Here is a 21569-nt window from a genome sequence, read left to right on the forward strand (position 1 = left end):
ATTATGGAGAAATTATTTCTCCGCTCCTTTATGACTTCCAGAATCTCTTTTACTCTGTTTTTTTAAACGACATTTTTAACATTTCTTTCAAAATACATCACTTTGCATTATGTGGGCGAAATTTCACTTTGGGCACTGATGTTTATGTGTTCAAGTAAAAGACGACATTGTCCATAGATTACTAAGTGCACGTTTTTTATCGCGCAATATGTTTCCCTAAATAAAAAATGGGAATCGCCGTGCATCTCTAAAATAGTGGTGAGGTACAAGACCCATTTCCATTTCTGTCAATACAAACAACTCCGTGTTCTGGAGCGTCTAAATAAACCTTTCCTACTGCGCTTCCCCCGTGCGAAAACGGCTGAAAAAACATTTAGCTGCCTGCAAAAATTAAGGCAATCTATCTTCAAGCTAGTCTTGTGTGTTATTGAATAAGTTCCCAATTACTTTATCTATTATTACCTCAGGTGGAGGGACCTCCGATATTTTTCTTAATTTGCCGCTAATGACATCGTATGCGAAAATTGCTAATCACTACTAATCTTTTTATAGTCTTGTCGACCTAGGTTGTGTTCGGAGATATTGATATTGAGAGCTGGGATTGTTCTTATGTCTAAAGGCTTCTTGGCAAATTTGCGCTGGGAACATTAAGAGATTTAATCATTAAATATAAATTATCACGGGATGCGAAAATTGCAGACAATCGTCATTACTCGCGTTTCTATCTTTAAGTGGTCATTTAAGTCCTTAATTAAGGGAAACAATCGAAACTAAGAGGATAATAGACTATTGGAATGATCATAGAATAGAAAAACACTCGAAATACGATTTGTGCTGTTGACCCACGTACAAGGATAGGCCACGACCAAAATCGATGCAAATTTGATAGAGCCTTGTTCCGAAAGCGATCATAATTTACACCATGTTTAGATTTTATCTTGCAAATGTTTTCCAGAAACAATTCGAGTAAAAAATCCCGAAGGGAAGATTTGTTGAACGCTAAAAGTGTGCTGCCCAGCAGACGACAGCTTATATTACCTCGCGGAGATTGGAAACGAGCCGCCCGATTGGTCAAAACATTCGGCTATGATTGACAGCTCCGAGTATTGATATTTCAATTACAAGGACTTGGTAATTTGCTCGTTAGACAAAAGCTAATTAGATTGCCAAGTTTGCACGGGCCTATAAAGAGAGGAGAAGGTGTGAACTTTGTTATATTTTGACAAACAGAAATGGATATTATCGCCTGGACTACGTGTGTTTTTTGACTCACTGGATCCTTCGGCGAAGAGATATAACATTTGACGAGTCCCGGTTATCATATTCAGTAAAGGTTTGTTCAGGTGGAAGATAATAATCATCTATAAAGAAGCGGGAGTTCATTCATTTGCACACCCTCAAACGCTAGTCAATATCTTTGAACACAATACTGATCAGAACCTCTATTTATTACGTGCATAGATCAGGTTTAGGGAGAGATCGGTGGACTATGAGTATAGGTCCGCCCCATCACCTTGGTGTTTCTCCGGTGACTGTCTCCAGCGCGGCCGCTATGTCAGCCGTCCTAGGGTCCCCGACGGCCGGGTACTCTGCCGCCAGCTCCCACCACCAGCAACAGAGAACTCCATTCGCTATCCAAGAACTGTTGGGGTTGCGGCAATGTGACATGAATCGTATAGGGGATTCCGGCCTGGTTGCCCCTACTGCCGGCTATATGGCTTGCTCTCTGCCTGCCCACCACGCTGCCCAGCTGAGCGACCCCCACGGGGCAATGTACGCCTCTGCCTGGAGACACGGCTTCGTGAACCCCTACGCTGCGGCGGCGGCGGCGGGAGGAGCGCATGGACAGGGCCTCTTGGCGATGCACCATGCCACACACGCAGCCACGGCCAGCTCGCACTCGGGTGAATCTACATCGGCTGCAGGTTAGAACCTCTTGTTGGCATTTTTTATTGTTTTATTTTTCTGCTGCATGTGTGAGTTCCGGGCCCCGTGTCCCGTGCATGTGAGAGTGTTGAGATAATTGGCCCGTGTCTCTGAAATGTTGTTGGGTGATTGTCTGTCTGGTTCGCATATGTGAAGTATTCCGGAAGAACGCTTGTAAAAATAATACCAGATCAAAATGCTATTTTGTTCATTCTGTCTTTCGTATAGAATAAAACATTCTTAACGAGGTTTAAATATTTTTATAATGTATAATATTTTTACAACAAAGTCTATTTTAGATAGTACGCCGGCAAATTTATTGTTCCTAATTTTGACTTTATTTATTAACTGAGTATTTCATTGACTACTACACTAGAATCTTATTATTTAGAGATGACACTCCTGTTTTTGTCAGAGAAAACATTATTCCCATAGATATACATTATTTTGTATGTGCAGATGCAATTTTCAATATCCGTTACTAGGACTTGAGCTCTTTAAGTTCGGACATCACCTTTTTGATAATTATTTGATTGCTGTGCTCAATGTTAATCTTTAGGAAATACTCATTTGGAGGAGACCGAGACCCTTCCCTTTAATAAAACTATAATTTTCTTCCTGGTGGATGTAAAACGTTTGGGTAGTGTTGCCAAAAAACGAGGTATACTTTAGAGTGATATATATGAATATTAAAATGCTGAAATATTTGTATGAAATGAATTTCTTTAAAATTAGATTTCAATATCAATAAAATGCCCTAAATTCCTACATCAGGGGGCTTTTGAAACACTATTTTGAAGTAAACCTTTGACCACTTGATTGTTACGAAAGAGGTCGTGTTTTTGAGGATTCACGTATCTTTTTTGTTTCTTGTGTAATTCTTATTAATTTCATTTTAAGGAGACAGCTATATCGGATGGTTTGCAACGAAATATACCTTCCGAAATGTCTTTTTCTACTAGTACAGCACATATGTATTCGTCAATAAGAAAATTATGAAAGATGTTTGTCCAGTTGTACCCTTCTTACTCTTCATTGACAATACGAAATTGTTATTGCATAAATTTAGTCCAGCTTATATCGAAATGAAGATAATCTTTGGGGTGTGCACAAGTAAGTATCTTGTTTATCAAAAAACACCATTTTCACATAATTTTACTTGTTTTGTTCAATTTCTATCTACTAATGAAAATATGAATGCTAAAAGTGTGCTGATTGAAAATAGGGGGAAAATCTTGAACCTTATATGAAATATAGATAACAAGATGTTAAATAGGATGTCCTTCTAAATCTAAAATACTTGGCTGAATAGTCAAAAGACTGTACTTTACGGTGATTAAAAAATGCAGCTTTGGTCGTGCTCAGGACAAGTAGAATTCTAAATTTTGGAAATCCGTCAGCTTTCTACATTTTGCAGCGCTAAAATAGGTTTTGGCAGAGCGGTTAGTCGGGCGTCTTGTTTCCATCGCCAAATGTATACACAGTTTATTATTAATCTATTCTCATTGTTAATAGATTAAAGATCCCCGCAACACATTTTTAACTTCCATGCTTGAAAATTCGCTCTTCTTCAAGTAATAAAACCCCTTCTCTCTCTCCTCTCTCTTTCTCTCTCTCTCCCTCTGTCATACAATTAATGTATTTCCATTACTTCCTTTTGAGAGGGTGCGAGTTTTTCCGTGGCATACACGTATGGAAGTAAGTGTTAATAGGGTGCTAATAAAAGCTACAGATGCATATCACTTGATGGTAGTGTTATATTGACTTTATCACCTCGAGTGCTCTATCCCGGCTGCTTTTATTTCGCAGAATATGTATTTGATAGAATAGATGCGGAGAACTACCAACATCGGATTCAGAAGAACTCTCTGACGCGTGAGCAAATTTCATATATGACATTTGCAAATAGCTGTGTCTCTTTCGTCTGAGTACTGTTTCGGTAAATACGAGCTTTGTGCTTGGATTCACTCGTGTGGCTTTTCTTACATGTGAACTCGAGCAACTTTGGGTTTGGTATCCCCAAAGGCTCACTTGTGATTTCGAATTGTTGACACGGAGATGATGGACTTTACCCGGTTTTTTCCTAACAGCCATGCAATACCGCATTGCTGAGACCCATTATTAAAACGTGTCAATTGAGTTGAAAGTTTTTGATAAAAAGAAAGCGAAACGCAAATACACATTTTATCGTCGATTAAATTTAAATAATGGGAAATCATTGTCTTACAGCTACCTATACTTTTCGGATACAATAGATGGGAGAAAAAATAAAAGCATTACTAGTTTAAAATAGTTTAGGTAATAAAGACATGTTTTTATAGCACCTGTTATTGTCTGTTCGAAGAATCCATGCCTACTAAGTTAATCAACAGTTCACGGCATTTATACCACTTATCTCGTTCTTAGCCGGCGTTTATTGGTCTGACTGATATCGTCATCGTCTTCTTCACATTACCCATCTGATAACAACAGCGTTCGATCAACAAATTATGATCTGGCAAAGCTGAGCTTTTATCAGTTTGTTAAGGATCGGAATCCCTTCTAAGTGAGATCAGGCTGGCTTCTAATGTTTTAACGAGACCTAGGGGTCAAATTAAGGAGCGACCAGGGAGAGGAAAGGTGAACTGAAGGTCCGGGGTCACACCTCCTCCATAGCACATTCCACTCAATTTAATGAATATGTACTGTTTTATATGATTGCTCAATTCCCCATTGTAATTTCAATGCTCATCGTATTTATTCAGACGGTAATTCGCCCAAGCGCCCCGGTAGAGAGACCCTTCAGTTTGCCATGAGAGACCGACGCGCGCATCGCCCAGCATGAAAACTCAGAAAATTCAATAAATATTTACCACCTATTGAATTAAAGGTTGAAGAAGTCATGTAGCACAGCTTCTCCAAAGACGAACCATCGGAAAATTGAATTTGCCGGAGTGCCCGTATTAAATATCAAATTCAAATTACGACGGAAATTCAGTTGTGATCAGAAGAATATATCACTCTAATTAGTGCACGTCTACGAAATAATATCTGTTCGCATTGAAAAGAGGCATAACATTTACCTGTGCATTATGAAAACTTCCTTCCCTTAGCTCTCAAATAGTGGTACTTAATCCGAACATTTTCATTTGAAATCAATAACGCACATAACGTCTAATGTGTTGCTTCTCAACTTTCGTTTTAGATCGGTTTTACTGTAAGTTATTTTATTTCTATTTAAGTTATTACTTTTGACAACGCGAGCACTTTTTCTCGCGGTTTTTATTTGCTTTGAGCTTTTACATCTGAAAAGTGGTTCAGATTTGCTTGTTAAAGGTCCATCGATTCTGATCTCGCTCATCTCTAAGGACCATGTATTTGATTAAAACACTTGTAGCAAACTTGTTTTCAGCTATGATTTAGTTAGGCCAGAAAGGCTTGTCTAACTCGTACAAAATAGAAGTCTCTCAGCCTCTCGCGTCCTTGTACTGTCTGCTTGCTTGCAATCGGTTGTTCCCCTCATCCTCTTTTCCATTTCTCCTCGCTCTCTCTCTCTCTCTCTCTCTCTCTCTCTTTCTCCATCCCCCTTCCCCCACTCTCTCTCTCCCACCTGGGATTACTGCCTATTACTCCCCCTGATTATGTGAAATTATAGCTGATTAAATGATCGCTAACTTTTGAAACGCAATACAAAAACCTAATTTCAAAATTACTAAACATATACACTTGACATATCGCTCTAATCACCTTAATGCTCTTACAGGTTGTAATTGTCTTTTTTATCAATACTTTCAAAATATGATGTTTTATGAGTGGTGCTTTCTGCTATCAGCCTCATCATTTAATTGCAACTTTTGCATATTTTATGAAACTTATTGGAATGAATAGATCATTACAGCAATTAAGCCTGGGAAAAATTAGCACTATTTTTTTCATATCGGCCTTTTATCACAGAGTGCACTATTTATTCGTATATCAATGTAGAATTCCCTGGTGTGCAGTTCTTTCAAAAAGATCCTCCATTTTAAACCAGAACATGGCGAGACGGAAGCGGTTTAGTCGTATTATTTCACCTACATATTTCGAATTTAGATTGAAATCGTATTCTCTGCAGTATATTTCCTTAAGCATTGTCAACTGAACGCAAATAACTTTTTGCATATATTATGAAATTTTTTTGAAGCTTAACGGTTGGCAAAGTATCTTTTGAATGTCTTCCTAACTCATTTTGCCCAAATTTGTTATTTTGTGTGAAATAACTATTGCTTTGTGATCACATTTTACAGATATACCATTTGCACATGCAATGAGTGGTACAAAGTTCTGGTCTTATGTATCTGACAAATAGATGATATTTTGTCAACCGCCTTTAAAATGAGAACATAGAGCAAACGCACTCTAACACGTTCGTAGAGATTAATAATGCTGGTGATAATTGATCTTATCACTAGAATCTTAACAACAGAATTTCGTCATGAGCGTGGATTTTCAATAGCGCCACCCATAAAGAAGAGCGCTTCATAATTACACATTGAACGGCATTCTGGACAAGACGAACTGATTGAGCTTTTCGTCAGTAATTAGTAGCTAGTTTCCTCGCGCTTTGGACATGACAGTTCATCAGGAAATCAATTTACGCCCTGTTAACTACTTGTAGTTGCCGTTGTTGGTGCAATGTAGTACATGTACGGTGGTCCTGACTAGTCATATCGCAATCAAACTTGCTCCATATTGCATGCTTATGCTGCCATGGTTTGCCCCATTGTCTTGAAGACGGGGGAAGTGGGGGGCGGGGGGGGGGGGGGGGAAGGTAGACGTGGCTTCTGTTGCCCAATAGAAACATGACTGAATTAGCTATTCGCATCGAATACGTAACAGTAATTTTGACGGTTCCATTTAATTGCTTATGCAGGCATTACCTCTGCTGCACAATATATCTTAGGTGAAAAAATTCCAGGCAGAACAGCAGACATGCCTCCTCGCTTCGCTCCACCTTAAATTACAACGTGACGAATTCAAAGCAAGGAGAATTCTTACCCACCCCCCACCCCCCGTGCCCCTCCTTTACCTGCTGTCTTTAAAGTCTCAGTTCTGCTTGCGTTTGATTCAGATGTTTGCAAACAAAAGACACAATTTTAATCATTTTTCTACTATGGAAAATCACTTATTATGTATGCATATCTAAGTATTTTCTAATTAAAGGCCCTCTTCTTACGCGTGGAAGAAAAGCCAGGTAACGTCTGGTTCTTCATCGAACGTGATTTGGTTAAAGATTATATCTACTTTTGTGTTACTTTTATATCATCGCACAGCGCAACGATCCCTTTTTCTAACATGCTGGATTTGAGTTTTCAAGCCAAGAAAGTAATGGCGTTCCTCCCAACCCTCAATAATTTTTTGGCATATAGATATTTTAAATAATTGTTTCGTTTTTACTTTGATAGGCTGATTTTTTTTAAAGATATGCATACCTCCTAAGCTAAACGTTGGCAGTGCCAATGGTTTATGTACGTCACCATCAGGAGCAGAAACAAGGGGTGGGAACAGCATTAAATAATTATAATACACGGAAAGCACTGAAAAAAATCAATGTGTCAACTAGTCTATATCACTTTTGTTTTTGGAATAATGAAACTGGTAGCAACAATAAATCATCAATAATTGTAATGATGCTAATAGCCACCAGTTTAAAAATGTATGGTTTTTATATTGCCAACATTATATTTTACGGACTAATTGATGACACTCACTGAAAGAGCTTCGTCGATCTAATAGTCCTGTCATTAGCATGAAGCTTGACGGTGTGCAGCGAAATGTTATTATTAATTTATCGTAGCTAATTCAATTAATACATGAGAGCAAGTCAGACAACTAACTAATTACTTAAAAGCACATCCGTTTACCTGCCCTCACTTGCCCGATCGAACATTTTAACCTGGATATCTTTTCAGTCCTGATTAATGTAATAAATAAAGTTGCCTTTAGGAAGAAGAAAAATAGTTCGCGCTAAAAAAATGGAAGTATCGACACGAAAAAAGTCGTTCTATCTCTCTATATGGTGACATTATAGACACCGCTGCTCGTTGTTTATATTGTGGTTAAAATTAGCGTCGTTAAAATTAATTATTTCCAATTATGTTGGCTATAGACAATGTTTTTTGTTTTGTTTTTGTATTTTAAAAAATCACGTTTCGAGGGCAATTAGTAACTTTCACCAACGAGTGAACTTTTAATATTACTTTGATTAATATATTGATACAGTGTGTGAATTTAATTAAATATTATTTTGTAAGTTTGGAAAAGAAGTCTACACCAAACTGTACTTTCTGTGGATATTAAGATTGATAAGAATCGATTTACGTTAAGAATGTTCTTAGCATGTGATTGGAATTCTTCACGACTCAAATAAAAGTACTAGTCATGTTTGTTGACAATAATTGAGAGAACTGAACCAAGTATTTCAAGTCTAACATGCCGTTATAGATATTGCCCAAAGTATAAATAATAAAGCGTAAATGAATAGCAGCATGCTGGTTGAGAACAAATTAGGAAAATCCTAGTAAAGAAAAAAGTCACAACTACACAACTGTAGCTTTGAAGAATGCACTCGCAGCCGAAATATACCCATGACCAAAGAGGTTTAAGTTTTACCATTTTTATGTAGTTATCAACAGCATGAGGCTCTGCTAACGAATCGGTTGTCACTCCCCAAAGCACAAATGCCCAATTACTCAAAAACTGTCTTCCAAACTTATCTACATAATAGCCATATATCATTCGACTGTCTTAAAAACTATCATGATGACGGTAATTACGACATTAGATAGAGTCATTAACGCGTCGCTTGAGCCCCGGTCCCGTATCAATAGTGTTCGGTTAAAAGATCTAGACATATTAATAATATTAATCAAGCATCACACACAATTGGAATTTGATTCATTTAGTCTTTAAGGAAATTATGAAAACATTTTTGTCGTGCAGGTATAGAAAATCTTAATTGCTTATTTATTCGTTTTTGATTTGCGTTATTGCTTTAGATGCTTGGATTTGTTTACCTTTGTGGTATTAAGAATTTTTGTCTTTATTTTTCTCAGATTGTGATGAAGATCTGTCCGACAGGCATGGGACAGCCGAGAGAGGGACGTCTGGTAAAAAGAAGAAAAAGAAAAGAAGACATAGGTATTTAGTTTCATTATTTGTTCCTACTCGCAACCAGTTGCTTCCGTTGTGCTGTTAAAGTAATCAACCGTGATATTTGACGTGTGATATATTGAAAATTATTAAAACCTCTTTGATTTCTTTGTGTCTCAGACAAGGATAAATAACTATAATCAGAGCGAAGATATGACAGATGTGTGTGTGCAAGTACGGGTATATTCTGTTTGAAAGTTTAAAAAATACATCAGATCCAAGAGTAAAAAAAAAAAAACAAGGGATATTGGATAAAACGTATCAATTTACACTCTCGTGGGTATGCCATTGTTTGTTTTCAGCATTTATTCCACCATTTGATGAATTTTTTGAGGAAATTAGAATACACCACTTCACAATATAAAAAGATTGGAGTATCAAAAAATGAGCTGGGAATTCTTTATGAGAAGTACTTCAAATTTTATTTACAACCCAATTTTAATTTCCCGATTATATTTTTCCTCCACATTGCTATGGACACAGATTGAAAAATCCAGCCACGTCGTCATCCTGGCCACGATATAGATTTTTGCCAAATTACTTCTCACAATTACTATTAACGCAGGAGAACGGTATAGATGTCATCTTAATGGCACAATAACTAGTCGTATACTATTCCTCCTTGTCATCTGGAAGAAATTACGGTTATTTTCCGAGTGAAATTGCCTCCTCGTATCTTCTTCCCGTAACCCATCATTTCAACTGCTGTTTCATTGGCAAATTCATCTATTATGCACCGGGCCACTGAGCCGTGAGATATAAATGGAGTTTCTTTATTGAATTTACTAATGGTTATTTTCTGAATTAATTGGGAGCTTTGCAGGCCATTTTGTGAAGGCTGTGCTTCCAGTGGTGTTGACATATTTCATTACGTGATAACTGAAGCAGTATTATGCTTTTATCACTTTTGGCAGTTGGAACCAAGAGGTAATATTTTTTGTGCAAAATTTGGTAGCACTGAGCCTTCCACGGTAAAAGGTTTTGTAATTTTGTGTGAGTTGATTGGAATAATTATATTACAATGCAGTCAAACGTATTTTATTTTATTTCATTTTTCTAGATTCTTTTTATGCATAAGAGTTTGTCAAACTTGCTTGCGATTGAAAAAAGTGTTTGTCTGTTACCGGTGCTTGCTACAAATTCGACCAAGAGGCAACTGCAACTGATAAAATTATCTGCACAGTTCGTCAATTTATTTTTGATTCAGTTTCACATTTATTCTTTATTTATTTATTTATTTATTTTTGTGAAGTATTGAATCACAGCACACAAGGAATGCTGATAAGTTAAATAATAAAAGCCTATGAAAAGTTAAGAAACCACAATTGCCCATTTAACCTTTTGTGTTTTCACTTTATTTTCGTATAATATTAGAAAAAGGTAAAAATGAGTGTATCATTTTGACATCCTCAACTTAAAAAAAAAGGGCACATGCGTCATTTAGAGAAAGTTAATGGTTAAAGGTTGCAAATGTGCGGAATTGTTACCGCTGTTGATGATGTTACCAGAGGATCCTCGAAAGTAATTTATTTAATGGGTCCTAGTGTTACGTAATATTAAGTCATGTTTTTTGGTCACAACTGATAAAACTGAGGTGATGATAAAAAGATGAATTAAAGCTTCTTGGCGGTCAGATAAAAAACGAAGAAAGACAAGGTGTAACTGAAAAAGATATCTGGTAAAAACACACAAAAAATTAAAGATTTGCTTTGGGTGCCACCACACCAGACACAAACACAAGAGTTTGGGTGACCACAATGACAATCAAAAAATGATGTTTTTAAAACCCGTGATGACTGTTAGGTAAAGGCAACTTACAGCTGCCCGTCCTTCGATATTCAAGCATCCACCAGGAGAGGTGACAAACATTTTAACAATTAGGTCACAAAGGATGTCTCCAGTTCCTTAAATCTCTCGCAGAGGTTTCCTAGATTTGGTGTTTGATTTTTGGCATTGAAAGGGCAAAAGAGGAAGCTTACCCTGCCTCAAATATAAGATAAGAATGTTACCGAACCTTTCAGCAAGGAGTTATAACAGTTATAACTCCTTGCTTTCAGTAACTAGTGGCAAAAGGTGGATCAGTTATATGGGCAGGGGGTTCCAGGGATTCGAAAAAAACGCTATAACCGGATAAGGTCCACCTCTGAATCAAAATTTAATCTAGATAATATGCCTTTATTTCAAGTTGGATCAACCAAGGAAGAAGATATTTACTTCCTTGGGTCAACAAAGGGGGTAAAAAAGGTCCACTTTTTCAGAAGAAGACCCCCCTCTCAACATCTTGGCAATACGCCTGCCTATTCATATATGATTAAAGAAACTACGGCAATTGTCAAGGTGCAGCAGCTCAGCAAATGAAAGCAGCACGGAAGCTTGGCCCCAATGACAGCTCTTTAACTCAGGTATACGAGCTGAGATTTTCTAAAGTGACGATGCCCATTAGGCGATTAGACAATTGGTTCATTGATTGATCCTATTCTTTTATATTAGTTTTATTTCTAAGAGATGAGGGGTTAGTAAATGGAGCCTTAGGCTCTCAGGCACAAAGTGGTATTTTTACAGGGAAGCTACCAATATAAAAATCGGGTTTACTGTTGAATTTGGTAATGATTCTCTGATTTCTGTTTCAATATGCTTCACGGGACGTGGAACTGGAACCCAATATATACCCGCATATATCGCTCATAAATACTCCTCTGGAAAGGAACGTATATTAGGGTTTGGAATTTTAAAACAAGCATCAAATTGCAAACAGGCTATGAATACGTCACTGGATTAAGAACAGTCCAGTAAAGAACGCCTACACTGGATTAAGAAGTGTCCAGTTAAGAACACCTCCGCTATTTCCCATGTACACCTAGAGTTATAGTTGACCTAATTACCGATGTGTCTTGGCAGGGAAGTCCTCTTAACAAGACACACCATAGCACAATTGGCCATATCTGGAAATCGTAACCATAATACTTTCCGTCTTGTCTTGTCAATGGTGAAATCTAATTTTCCAACTCGTGGGCGCTGACAGTCTCAGAACCTATGAGTTTCGAAATGCCGAAGGCCTGTATCGAAAAATCTTAAGGGTGGTCTCATCGACCGACCACATCGGCTTAACAAAACGTTATATTCAACTGAACACTACGTTTTGAAACTAACGGTTTAAAAAACTCATAATAATTAAGAAATGCCATAAGTTAAAGGTATTAATGTCATAAGAAATCTGCTTATGTAAGATATATCCTGAAATATGTTGAAGGAAGTCATGCCGGCAAAGCGAATTTTACGAGTAGCTTTTTATATTGAAGAAATGTGTTTCAACTTTTTTTGTGTGTCCAAAGTAAAGGTATAATTACTTCGAGGTGATTTAAAAGATTATTTACTGATGAAAGTGCATGTGAGTTTTAGGAAGGGTTCTTTACTATTTATATCTTGCCATCTATTTCATACTTACTGATGTTCTTTGGTCTTCAGAACAATCTTCACAAGTCAACAAATTGAGGAGTTAGAGAAGGCTTTCAAAGATGCTCACTACCCAGACGTATACGCAAGAGAGGTTCTGGCTCTGAAAACAAACTTACCAGAAGACAGAATACAGGTATATGTGTAAACAGGTTGTGAATATATATCTCAAACAAAACATCATAGATGAGTGTTAGCCTGTTTCCAGGTACCTCCTTGAAGTTATTTCACCTGTAAAGAATCTTTTAATTTCACTCTTTAAGTTTCTTTAATTGTTATCAATTCAGACTGTCTTCTTTTCTAACCCCACTCTACCACGCCCGTCCCCCAGAGGCAGTCAAGTACGGTTGTCTAGATTTTATTATCTTTAGTAAAGAATATTGAAGTATCTGTGTCAGCACGAGTGGGTGAGTTATAAGTACATACTCCATAAAACGGGTAAGAAAACCCCATTGTTTCATCTATCTTCCCTTGCAGACATTTATTTCAACATAACATCATAGAGTACTCGAGCCCGGCATTAACCAGCTTTCAAATCGTTTAAGTGGAAACAGAGATCTGCCATGTATAATTAATCTAAAAAAGCACTCGAAAATATTTACTTAGGCACATCAATTACTATCCTTTTAGGTTTGGAATTTTGAATTTGTGACAATTATTATTTCATTAATTCTGCCATGCAGTTCCCCCGAGAGAAGTTTCCCCGTCTACATGTATGCAAGCAAATGAGAAATACAGCTAGTCAATTCGTTTATGTTTGCTTAGTATTCGCGTTTGATCGATTAGGGCCTTTCCTCGGAGGATTTCTTGTAAGAAATTTGATTTCAGCTAATTGATTTGTGTGCAAAATGCCAGTTTTGACAGAAAGGTAATTTTTCAATTGAATTTGCTCGTATTACAACGTTGCTTGAGACACGAGCCAGGCTTCAATAGAGAAGCTAGGGAATCCATTTTTTAGAACTTTAGTGACTTGACGGTAATTTTCCTCAAACAGAACAAGACTAATTTGCCAAATCAAACGATTCCGAGCTGTGCTTCTTTGTTCCCAAGTACAGATCGCATTAATAAGTCTTTTGTAGCGATCCATAAGTGAAAGGAAATTATAAGGTGATCCGAACGCTCACCTCAATGTAAAATTATCGTTATTATCTGATTATATTGTGCGCTAAGGGGGCCAGGGCCAGTCACGACTTCCTGTTGTGTGTCTTGGCTTGGGCAAAGTCAATTCCTGCCTATTCACGAACACAATGTCTCCGTGATTACATTAAATTTACCCACACAGAGATCACAATTGTTTTTAGAAAACGATGAGGCGTTTTTCTGACGCTTGTCATGAATCCATCGTGATCTCTACAGTTCCGCGTCAAAAAAAGTACTCGATTGTGACGCGAGACACGTGTGCGTTTTTATTATTAAAAGCATGTCCTGGGAGGAAAGGATCAAAGTTACCCCGTTCTACGAGGGACATCTTTTGATCTATGGACACCAATATCTTGATTAGATTATTTCATTATTAGACTACTAATGACTAAAATACAAAAGGTTTAATAAGCGCAGTAGGCCTATGATCAACAAGATGACAAATTGATCGTCCTTTTTAGATCCATATTACTGCAAATAACTAATTCTATTTCAATCTATATCTTTATTCTATCTCTGGTTCTCGGAGGTTAACCCGTTCTCTACCTGTTTTATTTTCCCCTTTGCTTTTATTTTCTTTATCCATTCTTTTTGCTTTCCTTTGTCATCCATTTTGCCGCCTGCAATCGACGACTTTTCTTTTCTGTGCGTTTGTCATCATCATCATGACGGCATTGGTCAAATTCTTCCTGCCTTCTGATTAATACAGATTTTAATTAACGTCTGCACCAGAAAAGGTAATCGGCTTGTTATTCAATTGAAGTCCTAATTAGTTATCTAATTAATTTCATTATTTTGAAGCCTAATCCCCGGAGACTGGCGTGCATGCGCGAATTAGCAAGGGATGATTCGTAAGAAATCGACAAGTTGGCAATAAATCGTAATGAATTTGCTGGCTTGACATGGTTAATTTCAGCATCCTAGATATAATGAAAGACGTGAAGTGAAGCTCACTGTGTGTGTATGTGTGTTTGTGTTGGAAAAATAAATGTTCTTTTTTGTCAATTCATAGTAGTTTTCATTTAATAATTTGAAAAAAAACTCAAGAAGTAAACAACAGTTACGCCCAAAGTTTAATTGATTATTGGTTATTAACCTGCGCGCCATAGCACACTGAAGAATCTTTCTGCATGTAGTGCTACATCTAAAATAACTTAAAAGGTCGTTGTACTTGTAGCTGCATTTTGAAGAATGGCTTTAAATAATATGAGAAAAAGGTCAATGGAATTTTTTATTGCTATTTTAAAAGTGACTTTTTCTACCACAGTTCTTAACCAGTGCCCACACCCTCTCTCTCTCTCTCTCTCTCTCTCATCATCATAAAGATCTACTATCACTTGAAATGATTCACGTATAAACAAATTCAAAAGCGATACCTTTCTTTTATCGTATCCCAATATTCAATGTTTTTGAAGTCACATTCTACACAATGGCCGCCCGCGCGATATTCATGAAAAATCATTTTTCGCTTTGATAGATAAAACCCATATCTGCTTTATATCACTGTTAGGATAATAGACATTTTTCAATGTGCATCCAATAAGCCCTTGATCATCTCTTTATTACCTCGAACAATTCTCGGGCAAACCAAGAAAAAACTTAATTGAATGCATGAAATACGAGCTTGTAGCTTTTGTGGAGATTTTAATTAACGCTATATTCTGTTTCTAGACAAATGCAACTCCGAGATAATTGGCTAATCATTGATTCTACTTCGTGATTCCTCGCCAAATCTCCCGCACTCCGTATTGTATTTCGTCCTTGATTTTAATGGCGCTTTTTCGTCACGACACTGGTGATTTTTTTTTCTTCTGCGAGGATCAGGCGCATATATTGCCTTAAGGACTTTGGCACGCTTTAAACATCACATGATATTGCGTTTTTATTATTATGGCAATGACTTGAGTCAACATCTTTGTCGGTGATTATTAAGTTAACATTTAAGAAATATTTATCACAATGTAACTTCATCTGCACAAATGACACAAAGTCGTGACCACAGGTTAGACTAAACGTCTTGGTTTTTCTCTCTGATTTTTTTTTTCAACTATAAGTTTTGGTCTTCCCTTTTTTAACTATTGGTTTTTAATATTTTTGTGTGATATATTTATCTGTTATTCTATAGATGCCACAAGTTATTAAGATGACTTGTGCGTTACCAGGGTATCTCACCGCAAGGTTCAGAGGTCGTTTTCATAAATGGAATAATTGTGGTTTAATATTGTTGGACCCTGAAATGCACACTTATGGAATTAAAAATGCATAAATAAGACGCTTCGAAAACACGAGTTCAAGAAGCGCTCTGTAAATATAAAATCTGATTAGTATCATTTTTGATAACTGATTTCTTAAATCTATAATTGCGAGAAAGACAATCTAACTTGAACTGAAAGATGCGTTCTGTTGAAATCATATACCTGGTGATCTACCTGTCTCAATCTCTCTATAACTGCGGAGAGTTTGTGAAGGAAACCAGTGTTTTGACAAAGAAATAGAGTAAATAGGGCAGAATTAGGCAAGAAACCTACAGCGGAGACTAGCAATCCCCGCAGGCAGAGGTTAGCTGCTGAAGCGTCAGGTAGGCGATCTGTTGCCAATTATTTCGATCCTGTAGACTACTAACAAGCTAGTTGCCTACCTACATTAGTCCTAACCTTCTTCAAGATCTTCATGATTAAGTCCGACATTCGTGAGCAACCATTACAAAAAACAACATGCTTAATCGTTAGGGCTGAAACCCGAGATAGGTAGTTACTTAATGAAAGACACTTGGCGGAAATGTTGAAGTATTTTTCCCTCTCTTTCTCTCTCTCTCTCTCTCTTTTTTTTTTTTTTTTTTCTATATTGGAGGTTTGGATTACACCGTTTTGGGATCCTTGCACTTATTTGTATTTCTAAATATATCGGGTATGAAAGTGAATTATGTGAAAAACTGATATCACTATTTTCTATTCATGTATATTTATCTTAAACACAACAGTGCGTGGAGTACGATTCAACTATTACTGGTCTCAGCATTGCTGTTTTTTCTCTTGTATATAAGGCATACGTATAGATATTGATTTGAATTATGATTTCCAGCTCGGAACATAAATATAGTGCCATCTGGCATTCCTGGCGAATGTCGTTTATTATTTCTGCATCTGCATAGAAGCTAATTCTATGACACCTTCCCCACAGGTTGGTCCTTTTTTTTCCAAAGGTCTTTTAAGTTCAAATAGACGCTCAACTCGTGATTTTTCTTTTAGATCTCATGTTAATCAAACCCATGATTAAATGAACCGTCATTATAATAAAGCCATTTACTTAATCATAGGTTTGGTTTCAAAACCGAAGAGCAAAATGGCGTAAAACGGAGAAGACGTGGGGTCGGAGCAGCATTATGGCGGAGTACGGATTGTACGGCGCCATGGTCAGGCACTCCCTACCGCTACCTGATTCTATTCTCAAGTCAGCGAAAGAGGGAGTGATTGATTCGTGTGCGCCATGGCTTCTGAGTAAGTTATAAAACAACTACATATTAGTCTCTCTCTCTCTCTCTCTCATTAACACATTATGACCAATATTATAAAAACCCTTTCTCTGTACCACTAATAGGTTCTTTGGTCGACCCCTTAAATTCGATTAAAATTAGGTTAAAACCCAGACCTTGTTGTACATATTTGATTTGAATAGAACCAGATACCATAACTAAGCATATTAGATTTTAAGTCGGTCCCAAAGTTCCGCCTCCGCCCCCTTTATTTTCTCATCCATGTCTCTTGAAGCCTTAATGAACTGATACATTTTGGTAGCTTAAACAAGAATGATCTTTAAAAAACTATTGTTCAAACTAAATGCAAGGTAAGTCGGCTACATCTGAGCTTGGACGAACATTGAGATCAGCCGCTCCCGCTTACTGTGTCATCAGTCTTTCTCAGGTAACTAGGGACACTGAAATAAAAAAAACACTCAGTTTGGCAATCACCCTATCTGCTTGAGCCGAAATTCCGTAGTTAGATGTGTGAAAACTACCAAATTTCACAGACACACACACACCTGGTTATCGACGTTTTTTTTATCGCAGATAATATACCACCACACTGGGCGGAGCAGTTGCTATATTTCAATTCTGACTAACCGGCTGTGATGAACGTCCGTTTGATCATGACTAATTTCATTATGTGAATTATGAGTAAATAGCTTGCCGGGCAGATTAGACCTTAATGTCTGGCCGTAGGCTACGTGCGAACTCTTATTATATATTCATTTCAAATGCTGATCTTTTTGTGTGTGTTTGTGAGAGTTCTTAGCAAAGTTGAAATTTAAAAGTTGGGCTTTTATCTTAACGGTAGGTATGCACAAAAAGTCGATCGAAGCGGCAGAGAAAATGAAAGAGGTGGAAGAACGTGAAGTAAGATGTGATTCTGCTAGTCCCCAGAGCAACATGCGAGAAGAGTCCGTGGGCAGCCCAGGGCCGGAGCTTCCCGCAGGAGCCTCGTCAGCAAAGAAAAACATAGCCGATTTTCGCTCTGAAAGCATTAAGAGTCTCAGAGCAAAGGCACAAGAACATAGCGCAAAAATGCGAGAAGCCATCGGAGAGCGTGGCCCTGAAAAGGGCGGACTTGGTAGCAACCATGGAAGTCAGGATCTCAACTCCAGTGGTCAGAGCAGTTCAAGTGGAAGTGACGACAACGGATGCGATTCTCGTAATAGCAGCCCTGTTGACGTCTGTTTATGTGATAACATGCCTGTTACAAATGCCTAATGATGGTATTTTATTATCAATTATGAAGAAAAAAGTTTTGCTGTTTTAGAGGTTGCCTTGATAATGTTAATTTTGATTAGAACTTTGTGAGTTGAATCATGCTGCTGCACTAAACATACGCAATTTCCGCATTTGTATTAGCCTGTACATTGCAATAATTTTAAATTGTGAAAATACTTCAAGCTATCAGTTATGAAGAAAAGAAGCAAAATCATGATGGAAAGAAAATTCATTCAAACTACCTAACAGAACTTGTTTGGATTAAGAATCTCTTCACTTGCATTACAAAGATTTAAGTTGTTATATGTATGAATGGTGTATCTAATCTTTTGTAGGTTTCACAAGAATGCAAACGTTATCATTTAACTACTGGTTATTGTAATTTTATCGTTTTATTTTTGTTTATTGTATATTTATTGTTTATTGGGTTTTTTTTAGTTTTTAAGTATGATCATAAAGAATTGCTCCCAGTTGTTAACACAGAATATGTTAGTTTCTTTAATGTGTTTAACGAAGTTCAATATTGATATATGGGTGTTTTATTACTTTTTGACTTGACTGAGATGTTAGACGATATATATTTATTGCAGCTATTCCTAAATCAACGTTGTCGGTAAGTACCGTATAAGGCACACATTGTCTCAAAAGCTATTATTTTTCAATTGCCAAAAAGAAAAAAACACTTTACAAACTGTTCTATCGTTTGCTTTTCAGTGTGAGCTTAATGTCTTTGTTACCAATCTGACTAAGAAAATACAAATGATGTTCAAACTTGATAAATGATTTCTTGGATCTGTTTGGTGGGTTTGTGCTTAGAGGGACATGTATTGAAATATAAAGTAGAATAAAATTAGGCAGGCCGTGGATGCGTGGTGTCTTGACAACTTGAATCTCCACCTGGTGTGGGACTTTGCGTTCTTTCTTTCTTTTTTATCAATTATTCAATTAATTAGTACCAGCACGTTTTATAGTGAATACAGCTGTTTACCATTTGATATTGTTCGTTATAACGCATGCCCGAGTAAATAAACACAAAATTGTGGCCTGTATTTTATTAGCTCATTTTCTATTTAATATCGAACTGTTGTACATATATATATACATAAAATGAGTAACATTGTACATATTCTATACTATTTTGTTTTAAATAAAATATTTATTTTATGAATGTTTTTTATCAACATGTTAGTTATCGAAGATATTGTAAGGTGAGTCTTACTGAAAGGTGGATGTAAATGTACTGTGGAAAAGTGGTGAAAATCATTTGTGTAATAAAAGATGTAAAACCCAAGTCTTCGTTGTAACTTTTTTAATGAACTATGTGGACTATATGTAAGGTTTTGGAGGTGAGATATAAGAGCATATAATACCAATGAACATTGGTTTGGGTCATTTTTGTCTAGGAGTATTAAATCGGTTACTTTACATTTGTTTTTGAAAAAGAAGCATGTTGTCTTAATTTTTGTCAATATTCAACCTATAATTTGAAAAAGAGAAATAATATTTGAGCGTTTTCAGTTATCAAGCCAAAGTATTGTGAAGTCTATACATGTGTCTGAGAACCCTAAACCTTTTACACGGTGACCTGCCATTTTAAACCAGTCAAAACAAAACAACAATTTACGCAATATTTTCCGTAAATATTCAACCCAATTTTAGATAAGATTTGTAACAACAAGCAGAATCCCCGGGGAAGCGCACAGCTTGTTAATTAATGGTTTTCGGAACATATGGGCTCTGCCTTTCGCGCGCCTTATGGCTCGTGCAACCCGAGATTAAGTCATGTTTTATCGGTCTGTTGCATACATTCTTTTTCCACGCCGCTGCGTTTACTGTATGCAGCCGATATAGTCAGAATGCAAGCACCGTACACGTACATTGTTCATTACCGACACAAGCATATGCGAAAATTGGCAGTTGATCATGAATGACAAAAATGTGCAATTTTTGTTTTCAGGGTTAATTCAGTAACTTAAACTACCGTAGAGCCAAGCCAAATTGTTAAAATTGGGCAACCTTTTCGACACAACTTTTTAAATTGTTTTAATTTAAAAGGGAAAAAAAATCAAATTTCAGCTCATATATTTAATCACCATTCCCTGATATTACATGTAGTTAGCCGTGTGGTAGATAGTCACCCGAAGTTGGCAAATAAGTGACAATAAAATGACAGTAATATAATCATTGATGACTTTTTACAAAGGTATTAGAATTTATGATTATTTCAAGGTGAATCTGAATTCTACAAATTTGCTTGTATTTTATTTTGTGATTGGATTACATTTTCCGATCGCATATGAACGCCCAATAACTCCATTTATCAAAATCCTCTTTGTTTTTGTTTCCATGGAGACAAGACTTAGGACTATAGAACCAAATGTTCGCCAATTTTTTTCAAAATTTCTTAGAATTTTCAAGGTAATTGCCAGGTTTCTAGGCCCAAAATTACGCAAGCGAGGAAAAAACAGCAGCAAAGGTAGTTATTAACTTTTGGCAGGTGCTTTGGCAGTTTCTTTGACTGACACATTCTTCACCAACTTTCGCATCTTTATAAACACTGTCTTAATTCAAGCCTCCTGGAACCACCGGCAATATTTCCTTGAAAAGCCTCCCCACCTGCACAAATAACCCGTCCAAATAAGCTACATTAGGCGCATTCAGTTTTCATAAGATAACCCGATAGTCAGTTTAATTGGGCTGTAGCGTTTGCACAAAATTTGCTAAATTGGATCATTACAAAAGACTGAGGTACGGGTGGTGGTGGACAGCGCTCGTCTTGTTGCTCAGAGTGTATATTTTCCAGGCACATAGACTAGGGGACCTCAGTTAAATCTCAAATGGGTGGCTCAGTTTCAGCAGTAACATGAAACTTTACAGTATTTCTTCAATAAAAAATATGATAACAAAAAAATCAGAGAGGGTGAACAGATGTAGAGAGCTGGGGCAGTTTTTTCCCTGTCTGACGTAAACCGTAGAGTTCCCATCATTTTTTGCCTCTAATCCATTTCCAACATAAGTCAGATCCTGCTGATGGAGTTTCAAACCAATATTGTAATACAATGATGTTTGGTCAAATGGTATTTTTGTCCATTTTGTATTTCATTCACGTACGTCTCTTAGACTGTTTTCGGCT

At 36.9% G+C, this 21569-nt stretch overlaps 1 protein-coding gene across 1 annotated transcript; it reads left to right on the top strand.

Moving 5' to 3' along the window:
• The first annotated feature begins 1055 nt into the window (after nucleotides 1-1055).
• Nucleotides 1056-19727, top strand: LOC106174199 (uncharacterized). The gene is made up of 5 exons (XM_013555633.2): nucleotides 1056-1925; nucleotides 9000-9084; nucleotides 12562-12685; nucleotides 17006-17186; nucleotides 18024-19727. Exons 1-5 carry the CDS (start codon nucleotides 1490-1492, stop codon nucleotides 18434-18436), a joined length of 1239 nt encoding a protein of 412 aa, XP_013411087.2. The 5' UTR covers nucleotides 1056-1489; the 3' UTR covers nucleotides 18437-19727.
• The last annotated feature ends 1842 nt before the right edge of the window (nucleotides 19728-21569 follow it).

This window comes from Lingula anatina, chromosome 2 (genome assembly GCF_051362555.1).
Source record: "Lingula anatina isolate TDL-2025a chromosome 2, LinAna3.0, whole genome shotgun sequence".
Lineage (NCBI taxonomy): Eukaryota > Metazoa > Brachiopoda > Lingulata > Lingulida > Lingulidae > Lingula > Lingula anatina.

Coding starts and splice junctions, on each gene's coding strand:
- LOC106174199 (XM_013555633.2), top strand. CDS start 1,490: ATGAGTATAGGTCCGCCCCATCACCTTGGTGTTTCTCCGGTGACTGTC. Junction 9,085..12,561: donor AAAAAGAAAAGAAGACATAG/GTATTTAGTTTC, acceptor TTTGGTCTTCAG/AACAATCTTCACAAGTCAAC. Junction 12,686..17,005: donor TACCAGAAGACAGAATACAG/GTATATGTGTAA, acceptor ACTTAATCATAG/GTTTGGTTTCAAAACCGAAG.